Here is a 15,185-nt window from a genome sequence, read left to right as displayed (position 1 = left end):
ATTTCATATATAAATTTGGTCACACTTTACAATAAGGTTCATTAGTTAATGTTAATTAATGCATTTACTAACGGGAACAAACAATGAACAATACGTTTACTACTATATTTGTTCATGTTAGTTAACGTTAGTTAAGGAAAATACAGTTGTTCATTGTTAGTTCATGTTAACTCATGGTGCATTAACTAATGTTAACAAGCCTGGACTTGGATGTTAATAATGCATTAGTAAACGTTCAATTATGATTAAAAATGCTTTACAAGTGTTGTTCATGATTCAAATGACAAATGCATTAACTAATGAACCTTATTGTGAAGTGTTACCATAATTTTTTTTAGTTACCATTCTCCCAAAATCATTCCGCTTTAATCCACAGATTATTTACAAAATTCTTGACAGAAGTATCAAAAAAAAAAAAAAAAAAAAAAAACATCAGCAGGTTCTGTCTGGCCCTAGCCATTACCAATACACTTGATGATACAGATGCCCATTTTCTTTAGCGGGGCAAGTGCGGCCTTTATAACCCTGGTGAAGGTGTGTGAAAAGACAAAGAAAACCTGAGGAAGACCTTGCCAGACCCTCAAAGGCAAGCCAAGGGGTGCTTAATAATAATCAGTGTTCATTTCTTTTTTGCTTTCTTAAGAATTGCTTTCTTGTTTCATTGGTGAAATGAACACTAATGGTGGTGTAAATCTTTAAATTGCCTACAGAGTATTTAAAATAAATGTAAAGTAAATAAAAATAACAATAACATGTGACTTTATTTGAAGATAATAGATGGAAAAACTTTTAAGTGCTATCTGAAATTTTCTTGTAAAATGAGCGTTTTTCTCAGCCTCCTGTGTGTATGTTTGGTATTTTAACTTTTATAGCAAAGAATATGATTTTTTCTTGTCCTTTAAGGTAAAATAACTGAACATAAACATATGAGTCATTCATTCCTTTATTTATTTATATGTATATTTATTTATTGTAAAACAAAGGCGTTTAGCACTTTTTATAAATTATATATTTTAATTTTTTGGAATGTTGAGAAAACGACTGTATTAATTACTCATTAACTTCCGTATCTTATTGCAAGGCTAAAAGTTCCTGACATTTGATTTGCTGTATAAATCGATATGTGTGCCATAAATAACTAAACTGCTCCTCAATTACCTCCTCCCACCTGTACACACACACACACACATACACATTCAAACACACAGTCACACTAATCACAGTTGCAAATGCTGTCATAAAAATCGACGTCAAGCTCATCTGAACCCATTGGTGTCCAAGGATACATTTTATTGTCCAAAGTCTATATAAGTGTTGCCTGTCTCCCTTAGAGTACAGCTACGTCTGTCCTGGCTGGTGTGTGTGTATGTGTGTGTGAGTGAGTGTGTCTCTACATTAAAGGATATTATCACCAGTGGACCAGAAAACAGTCTCAGTCGGAGGAGTCACCATGGCAGGTCAGTAAACATGATGTTTATTGGCACCTGAGCAAATGCAACAAAATAATCATCATTTTGACTGTAAACTTCTGTGCTTGTACATGTGAATTGATTGTAAAGAGAGACTAAGTGTGGGTTGTTTGCTAAGTTTGTGTATTAATGTGGCATAGTGATGAAAAATGACTTAACTCGAGTTGAATAAAGATTTGTGTGTATTACTTTTGCAGACAAAGAGGGACACAAGCAGAAGAAGGAAAGGGTGAGACCTGTAGAAACTGATCAGTGATGCTTTTATATATACAGTTGAAGTCAGAATTATTAGCCCCCTTTTGATTTTTTTTTCTTTTTTTAATATTTCCCAAATGATGTTTGACAGAGCAAGGAAATTTTCACAGTATGTCTGATAATATTTTTTCATCTAGAAAAAGTCTTATTTGTTTTATTTTGGCTAGAATAAAAGCAGTTTTGAATTTTTTTAAAACTATTTTTGGGACAATATTATTAGGCCCTTCAAGCTAATTTGTTTTTCAATAGTCTACAGAACAAACCATTGTTATAGAATAACTTGCCTAATTACCCTAACCTGCCTAGTTCACCTTATTAACCTAGTTAAGCCTTTAAATGTCACTTTAAGCTGTATAGAAGTGTCTTGAAAAATATCAAGTAACATTTTATTTACTGTCATCATGGCAAAGATAAAATAAATCAGTTATTAGAAATAGGTTTTTAAAACTATTATGCTTAGAAATGTGCTTAAACAATCTTCCCTCCATTAAACAGAAATTGGGGGAAAAAACAAACAGGGGCGCTAATAATTCAGGGGGCTAATAATTCTGACTTCAACTGTATATACAAAGCAAGAAAAATTTCACAGTATGTCTGGTAATATTGTTTTCTTCTAGAAAAAGTATTTTGTTTTATTTTGGCTAGAATAAATGCCGTTTTTAATTTATTATGAACCATTTTCGACTATACAAACCATGTGTTGAAAAAATCTCTCTGTTGAATGGAAATTGAGGAAAAAAAATAAACAGGAGGTCTAATAATTCAGGGGAGCTAATAATTCTGACTTCAACAGTATATACTTACAAAAATGTACTGTAATTCTACAAAAGAGCATGTAGTTACCACAGCTTAATCATACTTTATTGCATTATCCATAGTGTAACTATGATATTCATTTAGTAATCTGTGGTTATACAAATGGTTTTCAATATACCATAAAACAGTTACTATACACTGTAAAACCCCATAAGTTAACTCAAACTGTTTGAGGAAACTGATTGCGGTAAGCCATTTAAGACCATATGAAACCGATAATAAGGGTTTAATAATATTAATAACAATAATAATTAATAGTAGAGTAATTTCTGAAGTGACTTTGGAGACTGGAGTAATAAAGCTGAAAATTAATCTTTAAAATCACTGGAATAAATTGTTAAATTAAATTATGAACTAGTTGTGAACAGTTATTTTATGTAGTATAAAATATACAATATATATATATATAGTTATATTTTACAACGTGTACTGTATTTTTGATTAAATAAATGCAGCCCCGATGAGCAGGATAAGTGTATTTTAAAACGTTTGACTGGTAGTGTATACGTATATATTTGTTTATTTTGAGTAATATACACATATTATTTGTGTTGATATTGTAAATCATTTACAGTATTAGTAACTTAAACATTTCAAGTTCAGTTAATAGAACAAATTAAGTCCAAAAAACTATATAGCTACTTAAATGGTTTTGTTTTGTTTCTAGCATAAGAGTCAACACATAAAACAGAATTAACTGATTCATAACTCATTTGATTTGAGTTCTGCTTAATATAATTAGTTTAAGAGTTGCCATAACTCTTATTTATTAAGTCAAAGTAAAAATCACAAGTTAAACTACTCTGTAATACCCAATAAGTTAAGGTAACTCAAACCGTTTCAGGAAACCGATTGAAACAAACTATTTACCAAACCATTTAAGTTCAAAAACTAATCCTAATGAGTACTGTGAACTTAATCCATTTGAGTAAATGAAGTAATTTGAGCACAGTAAAACCCAATAAATGAAGAGAACTCAAACCAACTGAGTACTGTTAAACCCAATCAGGTAAGGCAACTCAAACCGTTGGAGGAAACCGATTGCTACAAACCATTTGAATTAAAAAATGAAAACATGAGTACTGTGAACTTACTCCATTTAAGTTGAAGTGATGAGGTATATAATTAACTCATGACCTTCAACACTGAGTTTAAAACTCTTTTCAAATGAGTAGAATTAACTTTCTATAAATTTTGAGTTAACTACACTCATTTTTTTATTTGATAAAGTTGACTGCTGGGTTTTAAGGTGTAACTTATTTCATTTAGTACTGTTTTACTATAATAAATCCATAGATCATTTTTCTTATCAGTATGTTCTTGATTCAACAATATTTGTATTGTCAATTTATAAAAACATTATAAATTATTGTCATCACATAGTAAAACACACCTGGTTTTCCCTAGGACATGATATCAGAAAAATATTATTCAAAATAAAAGGTATTTATTAATTATATGTTTCATTTTGCTTTATTATAGGCAAGTTGCTTTGGATATCCTGTCAGTATATTTTTTATTGTGGTGAATGAGTTCTGTGAGCGATTCTCCTACTATGGCATGAAAGGTAAGTCTAAACATTTTGACTTGTTCATACGCTGTAAAAAAAAATCCTGCTTGCCTTAAATGTTCAAGCTGAATCAAATTAACTTTAAAAGTCCATTGAACTTATATTATGTTAAACTGACTTTAAACAGTTTGCGTAACTAATAAAATTACGTTAGAACATGATTAACTTTTACCGTTTAATAAGTTACAGTGATCTAAAAACATTTGCTGCCAGAACTAATTGATCAACTAATTTTTTACAGTGTACTCTCACACTAATCTCTTATTAGTTCTTCTATTTCTTTCTATTCTCATTCTTCTTGTGTTTTTGTTCTGTTTGTGTCGTGCAGCGGTGCTGGTCCTGTACTTCAAGTATTTCATTGGTTGGGATGATGACCTGTCCACCACCATCTACCACACGTTTGTGGCTCTCTGCTACCTTACACCCATCATGGGAGCCATTATTGCAGACTCGTGGCTGGGAAAGTTCAAGTGAGTCTGTGGACAATTCAGATTACTAGTCGCTTTTAAGTACACTCAACTTGACTCCTTTGTAAAGGGAATCTCTTCCTAAAATATTAAGAAAATTATATCAGTGACATTTTTTTATACTTTTTTTTCTCTGTTTGAGGATTAATCAAAAGCGACAGTAAAACTATTATAAAAGTGACAAACATTTTATTTCACATAAATGCAGTTCTTTTGAAATTTGCATATATCAAAGAATACTGCATAAAAACCAAATAAAAATCTTGTAAATAACATAAAGACATACTATACTGTTTATAATACTGTACTTAACGATATTTTACAATGTCCTGTACTGTTTATAATACAACAGTTCAGCATACTAATATTGCTGCTGTCACAGGAATACAGTACGTTTCAAAAATAGAAACTCTTAAACATTAATGCAACATGTCACAGTATTGCTGTTTTTATTTAATTTGGATCAAATAAATGAGAATAAAAAAACTTTATTTTAAATTCTTGTAAAATCAGCAGTTAACAGATTTTAAAATCAAGTAGGCTAAGCTAATTCATTCATTCATTTTCTTTTCGGCTTTGTCCCTTTATTAATCTGAGGTTGCCACAGCAGAATGAACCGCCAACTTATGCTCTTCCAGCCGCAACCCATCACTGGAAAACATCCATACACACTCCTTCACACTCATACACTATGGTCAACTTTAGCTCACCCAATTCACCTATACCGCATGTCTTTGGATTTGTGGGGTAAACCGGAGCACCCAGAGAAACCCACGTCAACACGGGGAGAACATGAAAACTCCACACAGAAACGCCAACTGACCCAGCGACCATCTTGTTTTGAGGCAATCGTGCTACCCACTGTGCCACCGTGCTGCCTCGTGTCATACTATCTAACTCGTATTTGCTCATCACCCAATTACAGTTGGGTTTTAGGGGCCAGGTTGGGTGCCACGCCTCCTTTTTAAAATCGCACTGAACTCAAAATGACATGAATTTGCGACTAAACTGACAAAACGTAAAATGAGATCAGACTGTTTAAAACACATTGTGGCATAAATAACAAGTCTTATTTAAATAACAAAAATATCTACAAAGCATATTATTGCATTTAAAACTGCTATTATTATTGATTTTTGACATCCAACAAAATGTGTAGCATTTTCATTTTAATGAGACAAGATTATTTTTGTGTCATATGTACAGTTGAAGTCAGAATGATTAGCCCCCCTGTTTATTTTTTCCCCCAATTTCTGTTTAATGGAGAGGATTTTTTTTCAGCACATTTCTAAACATAGTAGTTTGAATAACTCATCTCATATAACTGATTTATTTTATCTTTGCCATGATGACAGTAAATAATATTTGACTAAATATTTTTCAAGACACTTCTATACAGCTTAAAGTAACACTTAAAGGCTTAACTAGGTTAATTAGGTTAAGTAGGCAGGGTAACGATGGTTTGTTCTGTAGACTACAGGAAAATATATAGGAAAAGGGGCTAATAATTTTGACCTTAAAATGGGTTTTAAAAAATTAAAAACTGCTTTTATTTTAGCTGAAATAAAAGTAATAAAACTTTCTCCAGAAGAAAATATATTATTAAACATACTGTGAAAATTTCCTTGCTCGGTTAAACATCATTTGGAAAATTTTTAAAAAAGAAAAACAAAATCTTAATATATAATATAATAATCCTAATAATAATTCTGACTTCAACTGTCATGTCATATATATTTATATCAATGGCAAACATTAAATACAAGTGTCTGCCTTTATATTTCAAAAAATGTTTGAGTAAATGAAAATAATATTTTCTAATTGTTATTCAGTTTAACAAATATATTTGCGTATAAATAAAACACCATTCTTATTCTTATAAAATATATGATATTTATATTATATTTTCCATATGATGATATTTTGATGATACGTTTTTTTAGAATTGTTGAAGGTGATGTAATTCTGCAACAGTGGGCTTTACATGGTTAAACAAGATATGATTTAATGTATGATTACTATATGAAAAGCATGATTAATATCAGGAAAACGTTGACAGGCTCATTCTGAAAATGTAGTCCCACGGATGTTTCTGGAGACCACAAATTATGTAGCCTGAGGTATATATGGCTGCATTTAAATTTTTAAGCAAACGCTACGGGGTGGTATGACATTGTTTCTTTTGGCGCTGACCGTGTGGAGGGCTTTCCCGCTGCAACCAGTTTGTACAGTTAGCTCATTGTGTACGTCAGCGGACTTTAGAGGCAGAGAGAAGTTGACCATTATGACCAGATTCGAGTTCAGTGAACAGCGGTTCCAGAAATCTGGTAAGGCAAAAACAGAATACAAAAAACTGAATTTAAACAGCAGGGTGAGAATGTGGTAAAATCTAAAAAATTCGTAAAAATCAGACAAGGGCTTTTCTTTTTCTGGATGGCTTTTGTAAACTGTCGGTTGCGTTTAGGGAAAGTAAGTGGGTGGGCGGGTCAATCGGTAAAATTGCTGGAGTTTAGGGAAGGATGAGGATGGGTCAGTCAATTGGCCGGTCACCCAGTAAGTCATTTAGTCGGTCAACAGCGGCCTCTGGTGGGTTTATGCAAGAACAGCACGGGTGTGAATGGCACTCACCAGAGACATTTGAGATACGAAAAATTGGCCTCTCTCGGATTCCACAAAACAAAAACTGCAAAAATACGTACCACCAGTCTCCAGAAACGTCCACGAGACTACGTTTTCAGAATGAGCCTGGGTTGCAACAACAATATCCAAACTGTATTACGTTTAACTTTTTACTAAGAAACAAGACAAACACTGTTGCTGTTTGTTCCGACTATTTATTTAAAATAAGCTGAAGCTGAAAACTTAATAAGTTTATGTTGAATCTACTTCAAAGCGAGCTTAATTCCTTCATGTTGTCCCAATCGATTGTGTGGAAACCAGTTTTTTTAAAGTGAATGTTGACATTAGATCTGATTTTTAGTCGATATTCTGACTGATTGTGACGGATATTCATATGTTCATCTTCATCTCCTCATTCCACAGGACTATCGTGTATCTGTCCATAGTGTACACCATTGGTCAGGTGATCATGGCTATCAGTGCCATCCATGACATCACAGATGCTAACAGAGACGGCAAGCCTGACAACAAGACCTTACACATGTGAGTTACTGGACCACTTGCTCATTATAACTTCTTTTTTTTTTTTTTACTAAATTTGCTGCTTAGAAAAAAGAAAAGAAAAGTAAAGTGTAAAGAAAGTAATGTGAATGTATGTGTTGTTATTTTTGCTTTTTTTAAGATTGAGATAGGATGAATATTGTATAAAACTACTTTTAAGAGTAACTTGAGCCAACTCTGGTGAAATGGCTGTTCAGTACTGTCAAGTGCCCATTAAGACCTTATCACAGTCAATCAGAGTTTCTTCTCTTTTATTTTAGATCCTTGTCGATGTTGGGGCTCATCTTGATTGCTTTGGGAACAGGAGGAATTAAACCCTGTGTGGCAGCATTTGGAGGAGATCAGTTTGAAGATCACCAGGCATGTGGACACACACACTCACACACACACATTATGTTTCCATAGACATAATTATTCTTTTTCCTGCGCAGATTTATACCGTGTATCCTGTCCTTTTCCTATAACACCACCCTTAGAATAGTTTTACATTTTCAAAAGACTTTATTCTGAATGACTTTAGCTCAGTGAGCTGATTTACTAATTCTCAGCTACTAAGTCAAAAATCACAGGTATGGCTATAATTGCCTGTAAATCAGCTGTTATCAGTTCAAGGTTAGGTTTCTGATTCTGAGCGTCTGAGATTAACAAATACTGATACTGGACTGATTTGCAGTCAAAGACTAGAGGTCAAAGTATCGTATGTGTTGTCAAGTGTTGATACAGAATACTATATTATGAGCTATGTGGAGATTTCTGTTAGGGTAAATATACTTTAGTAAAAAAGGAAAAGTGTTATTCACAAGTAGGCCCACCATATTTAAAATTACTGTACTTTTAAAGTTAAAGTCAGCGTGAACTGGAAGTTGCTGAGACTTTTATTTCTGAATGTTGATGCACTTCCTAATGAAGCTGAATACTGAGTAGAGGCTGGGGTTTTCTTTTTGCATGTCATTCAAGAGGTTAAAATGTTATGGCTGAAGCGGTAACACTTTCTGATAACTACACTCCATGAATCATTTATTAAGCATTAGCATCTAGTGAATTCATTATCTGTTAAGCATTAACATTAATAGACGTTAATAAGCAGTTTATAACTGCAGCTGCAAATGCTCTATTCTTGACTTACAACCACATTTATAATGTGCTTAAAAATTGTACTTCCATATCTTGTTTTTTTTTTTTATTATTCTATTAGGTATCATCATTTATAAACCATTTTTATTTAAGAGTAGTTCTGTAACTCATACTAAATGATCTTAAAAAAACACCAACTATTCTTAAATAACTGCTTTGTATATAATGCAATACTTCATTTAGTAATACAAAAATGAATCATTAACAAGATATGAAAGTACAATTATTAAGCACATTATAAAGGTGGTTATAAGTCAAGAAAACAGCATTTGTAGCTGCAGTAATAATCTGCTTATACAAAATCTACAGGGTGGGCCATTTATATGGATACACCTTAATAAACTTATTGGGAATTTCACAAGATAAACAATGGTGTGCTTGGATTTAAACGTAACTTTTTTTATTTCATGAGTTATTTACAAGCCCCCTTACATATACTAATGTGCCACAAACAGGACATTAGTATCACCAACCATTCCCATTTTAAGGTGTATCCATATAAATTGCCCACCCTGTAGAGTTAATGCTTAACAGATAATGAATTCACTATTTGCAAATGCTCAATAAATGGTTCATGTGTAGTTTGTTATAAAGTGTTACCAACGTTTTTCCACCAGTGGGTTAACTTAAAACTAGGGCTGCACAATATATTGTTTCTGCATCGATATTGCAATGTGCAAATCCAAAATATTCACATCGCAAGATGTACAATGTTAAAACAAACAACAAAAATCAGTCCAAGGCACTCAAAAGATGTGGAAAATTTAAAAAGCCCCTGGTCACTGTTTCCCTGATGAAGTCAGTTCTTTGCTAAAACGCATAGTTTTTTTTAAAGGATTAGCCATGTATATATAGAATAAAGGCTTTTTAATTTTTCTTTTACCTTTTTCGGTGCCTTGGACTGATTTTTGTTGTTTGTTTTGATGAATCCCTTACCCAGAGAGCACCGACAACATATTTGAGCTACCCCTGAACGCTTTTTGTTAGTTTTTTGGTTTATGTACAATGTTAAGTTATCATTAAAGTTGACCAGGAGAAGCAGTTCAGAACAAATAAGAATTGTGTAGTTATTGCAGAGTTTAACCAAAATGGAGTGAAAGTTTTTTATTTGCACATTTTTAAGAGTTAATTTACTCAGGCACAAAAAGTGTTACTGTCAATAACTTTAATAAAATGTTTAATGTAACTTTAATAAAAAATAATTTTATTGAATTATTTATACAATAAAGACTTTTGCAGGTTTTTTTTTTTTTTTTTTTACAGTTGATTATTCAAATCCTGTACCCGAACAATATTTGACTGCCCCAAAAACCGTTAAACACTGTTTATTTCACTTTTATCTTTGCCTTTTTGTATTTGCTTGTAATTTGTTACTTTCTATGTACGATATTTTACAATATTTACATCAGAAAAACAAACTATCATAATGTTGGATTTTTCCAATATCATGCAGCACTAGTTAAACCTTTCTAGTATACAAAATTCAGAAATGATGGCAAAAAATATTTGGCAGAACATCCCGTCCGAACATTTGTTTGATTAATAATGATAATATTCATGTGTCTAATTGTGTCAAATTACATTTTATAACTTATCAAAAAATGAACATTATTATAATTGTAATTAAAAAACACAATATTACTGCTTGAATTGCATTTTAATCGCATGTCTAATTGTGTCAAATGACATTTTATAACCTAAAAAAACCTAATTATTATTGTAAAAACAAATAATCACAATATTTCTGTTTTACTTGCATTTTTTATTCATTTTTAAATAGAAAATGAAAACAAAAACATCATATTTGGTGTGACATTAATCATAAATGAAATTCTATTCCAGGAAAAACAGAGAAGCACTTTCTTTTCCATCTTCTATCTGTCCATCAATGCTGGCAGTCTGCTCTCCACTCTCATCACACCCATCCTGAGATGTAAGAACTGCTCCAATCACCACATCACCGTTGAGATTATAACTAAACACTCTTTTGAACAATCTACCTTGTGTTTGTTTGTGTTCATTACGATCTTCAGCCCAGGAATGTGGCATCTACGCAAAGCAGAGCTGTTATCCTCTGGCGTTTGGCGTTCCTGCAGCGCTCATGGTGGTTGCCCTCAGTAAGTTACAGCAGTTTGCTTTTATTTTGATGTGTGCAATGCTCCTTCTGACCACTCGATGGCAGTCTCGATGATGCTGAGCTTTGCTTTGTTTTCTGTCTGCAGTTGTGTTCGTCATAGGACACAAAATGTATATCATGGAGTCTCCAAAGGGCAACATCCTGTTGCAAGTCATTAACTGCATTGGAGTAAGTAACTAACAACATCACATATTACTTGGAGATACAATTATACAGTGTACATTGCATTTTGCTTTAATAGATCCTACATTTACATTTACTTTTGTCCAAAAAGTGACTTATAATTGATGAAGATGAAAATGAAAAGGCAATACACACAAGAAGATCTAAATATATAAAGGAACCATTAGTGCTCAGAGCATTAAATACTAGTATGGGGTTCCATTTGTGCCAAAATTTCCATGCCTGCATTCTGCTTTGTACTTTACATTTGTCTTTGTCTACTCTCATTGCCCGCATGTTTAGGAAATTCAGCATTGTTGACGTACACGTCATCCTTTTAACATGACAGTATAAACAACAGCATAGACCACAGTAAGAATTACAGTATAAACAACAGCATAGACGACGGTTAGGATGAAAGAACAGACGACAATAGGGAAGACAGCATAAACAACTGTAAGGATGACAGTAAAGATGAATAGACAACAGATCAGATGACAGAATACCACATAGAATATGACAGTACATAACCTGACAGGACGACAGATTAAGACGACATCAATAGACAACATGTACGTCAACAATGCAGATATTACTAAACATGCGGCAATGAGAGTAGACAAAGACAAATGTGGAGTACAAAGCAGAAAGCGGGCATGGGAATTTTGGCACAAATAGAACCCCATACTGTATACTAGAGGTAGGGGTGGAAGTGTTTTTTTTAGCGATAGAGAATAGTTTTGTACAAGATGTTTGTCAAGTCCACTGACCTGTGTGAAGCACACTTTATAAATGCGCAATTTATGTGATTGTAAGAAAATGTCTGGTCCTACAACTACCTCCAATCAAAGTGTAATGTACAAATATCATTATGATAATGATGTCAGAGACTACACAGTGGAAGCTAAACATTAAATCAGTGGGAGATTGCAGATATGAAAATTCATGTACAGTTGAAAAAGTGACATATTTCCCCTGAAGAAGAGGTTTTTTTTTTAGAGATTTTCCACCCTTGTGTGTTGTTGGGGATGTTTTTATTCACTCTGGGGTGATTTGTGTCTTAATTTGGCCTTAACTTATTCTGTTTCAGCTACTAGAATGATTTTTGGTGACAAAGCATTTTCACAAAATATGTCAAAATAGGATTAGAGTTTTAAAAAACTCAACGATACACTCTGGGCAAATTTACTATCCTTTTGTTATGTTCAAGATGAAAACATCCACTTAAACTGCTGTAAAATGCATCGTATCATTATTTTTTTTGCATAAATCTGTTAGTCAGTCCTGATCAAAACTGCTAAATTACAGGATTTTAACTTTTTAATTGCCAAATTCACAATAATTCATGATGTCACTGATTTTTCGAAAAAAAATCACTAAAACCAATGTAAAATGTAATTGTGGACTGGATTATTTTTACCATATATCTTGGACATGTGAAAAACATTGTCTTTGATGCATTGTTTTTGAATAATTTTCGTTTTTTCCCCTCTCTAATTTACTGGCTATTTTTGCCCCATTGTCTTCCATTTTAACCACATTGTTTTGATTACAAAACCAAGACACCGTTTTTGATTGTTGATCTTTTTGCCTGTTAGGAAGAAGTCAAATTTGTAATTTTTACTGTTGATTATCAATTGGCACCATTAACCCTTTAGATAGGCCTGTGCTTACTTTCTGGATTTTATATGGAGTATAACAGCAAATTAAAGTGCATGTACGCGTGTTTGAGTGTTTGAGAGTGGCCCTTACACTCTTACCGCGATGTGTCTGAGAAAATCAAAATAAGCATCTCAGCTCTCAGAACTACATTGAGCAAATAAAACAAAGACTGTATATTTATGCACCAACAATTGTTGTTATGATGATCACCAACAGTAAATTAGAGAGAAAAAAGGAAAATCTAACAATGCATCAAAGCCAATGTTGTTACTAATTATTCACATGTCTAAGACTGTGATGAAACAGTCCACAATTACTTTTTTTATTGAAAATACGTCATTTTGTGTGTTTTTTCACCAAATCAGCGACATTGTTTATGAATTTGACAATTAAAGAGTAAAATTACTGTAATTTTCTAAACATTTTTTTGATCAGGACTGAGGTTGATTAACAGATTTATGCAAAAACAAATGGGAAAAAAAATTATCTGATGCATTTTTACAGCAGTTTAATTCTGTGGATGTTTTCATCCTGAACATAACAAAAGGGTAGTAACTGTGCACAAGGGTTGAACAATAAGTTTAAAAACTAATTTCTTTTATCTTTGCTATGGTGGCAGTACATAATATTTTCCAAGATACTAGTATTCAGCTTCAAGTGCAATTGAATGCAGTGTTTCCCAACCATGTTACTGTAGGCACACCAACAGTATTGACCTTATTCTAAAATGCGGAAGTGCGCCTGTTTTCGCGATTGTCTTAGAACTTCCGATTTAGTCACCTATGGGAGAAATGACTAGGAATAATAAACGGCAGAAAATGGCCAAACTACTTGCTCAACAAACAAATGTTTGCATGACTACACAGACCAAGTAGCATAATATAATAAGAAAATTTTAAATTGCAACATCAAGCAGCGTAACGAGCAGTTGTTAACGTCAAAAAATGAATGGAAGTAAATGAGACCGGAAGTCGCGAGACAAAAATATTCAAATGGCAGCGCCCACTCAACAGCTGAGAATAAGGTGAATATATTTTGGATGTCTCCCTAATTTCACCCATTAACCTCAGGTTTTGTAGTCTATTCTTTTTAATAGGAAGAGGTTGAAAATGTGTACTGTTGGTGTGTCTTCAGAAAAATCGTTGGGAAACACTATTTTAATAACACTATTTTTTTTTTATTCCTGCCAAACTCAAAGTAACTAAAATAAGGAAAAAGTTAAGAAACAATACTGTGAAATTGATCTGTTTAATATGGAAAATATTTTCTAAAGTAGTAAATGGCTTATGATGGTGCCCTTAACTGTTTTCTTGTGTTGTTTGCTCAAAAAAGAGATCTTTGCTGCCACTTATTTAAAATGAGCTGAAACAACACAATTCCTGATAATGTTTTGGGACAACTTAATTATTTTATGTTCAGACCACTTAAAATGGTTAAGTTAACTTAATCGATTTGTGTTGTGACAATATGAAGGATTTGTGTGACACCCTGCATTGGTTACACTGTAAAAAATACTGATTTCCATGCAATTGATTTGAAGGAATTAAGTTAACTTTAGGTGGATAATACATATAAAAAATTAAGTTGTCACAATAAATACCCCTCAGCGATTGTTTTGTTTCAACTCACAAGTAGTTTGAACAAACAGGAAACATCATTTTTTTTCAATGCGCAGTGTATTCAGCATCGAGTAACATGGGGACGCCTCATCCAATTTTTATTAAATGACTGTTGTTGTTTTCTCTTCTGCAGTTCGCGCTTAATAACCGTTTCAGACATCGCGGTAAACAGTACCCAAAAAGAGAGCACTGGATGGACTGGGCAGAAGAGAAATATGATGTGAGTTACATGTAAATATAACCTGTGATATGCACTTCAGAATACAAGAAGGTGTTCGCAAACACACACTGGCATAATGTGAAACAATCTAAATGTCTGTCTGTTTGCAGAAACTGCTGATTGCACAGGTGAAGATGGTGGTGAAGGTGCTGTTCCTCTACATCCCGCTGCCAATGTTCTGGGCTTTATTTGACCAGCAGGTCAGTGTTCTACTTTAGTGATGCTTCAAATGCTATTCTCTATATGTGTTTCTACCAAACATTCAGGCCTGATGGTGAATGTGAGCTGTGTTGTTTTTTTTCAGGGCTCCCGTTGGACTATTCAAGCCACCACCATGGACGGTAACTTTGTACGTTCAGAAACTCTTTTACTAGCTTTGACATTTGCATATATTAGTAATAGTGCCATTTATGTGTTACTTAATATTCTCTCTCTCTCTCCTCATAGGGAGGGTTTGTAATTCAGCCAGATCAGATGCAGGTAGGGCTGATTTG

At 33.1% G+C, this 15,185-nt stretch overlaps 2 protein-coding genes across 7 annotated transcripts in view; one reads left to right on the top strand and one right to left on the bottom strand.

Annotated features, from left to right (window-relative positions):
• The window catches only part of stk24b (serine/threonine kinase 24b (STE20 homolog, yeast)), an 835,587-nt gene that overhangs the window by 725,821 nt on the left and 94,581 nt on the right, over positions 1-15,185 (bottom strand). The window lies entirely within an intron of this gene.
• The window catches only part of slc15a1b (solute carrier family 15 member 1b), a 38,801-nt gene that overhangs the window by 3,042 nt on the left and 20,574 nt on the right, over positions 1-15,185 (top strand). For 5 of the 6 annotated variants that reach the window (XM_087256176.1, XM_087256173.1, XM_087256174.1 and 2 more), the window contains 13 exons: positions 1,332-1,457; positions 1,667-1,698; positions 4,023-4,107; positions 4,439-4,580; positions 7,620-7,739; positions 8,018-8,117; positions 10,734-10,824; positions 10,925-11,008; positions 11,114-11,196; positions 14,605-14,691; positions 14,802-14,891; positions 14,996-15,040; positions 15,139-15,171. In XM_087256176.1, coding sequence (XP_087112302.1) covers positions 1,451-1,457; positions 1,667-1,698; positions 4,023-4,107; positions 4,439-4,580; positions 7,620-7,739; positions 8,018-8,117; positions 10,734-10,824; positions 10,925-11,008; positions 11,114-11,196; positions 14,605-14,691; positions 14,802-14,891; positions 14,996-15,040; positions 15,139-15,171 — 999 coding nt within the window. In that variant the 5' untranslated portion in view covers positions 1,332-1,450. 6 annotated transcript variants of the gene reach the window in all.

Source organism: Danio rerio, chromosome 6 (genome assembly GCF_052040795.2).
Source record: "Danio rerio strain M-AB ecotype USA chromosome 6, GRCz13ab, whole genome shotgun sequence".
NCBI classification, from domain to species: Eukaryota; Metazoa; Chordata; class Actinopteri; order Cypriniformes; family Danionidae; genus Danio; species Danio rerio.
The sequence above is the reverse complement of the archived record's forward strand: the minus strand, read 5'-3'. Positions and strand labels throughout refer to the sequence as shown.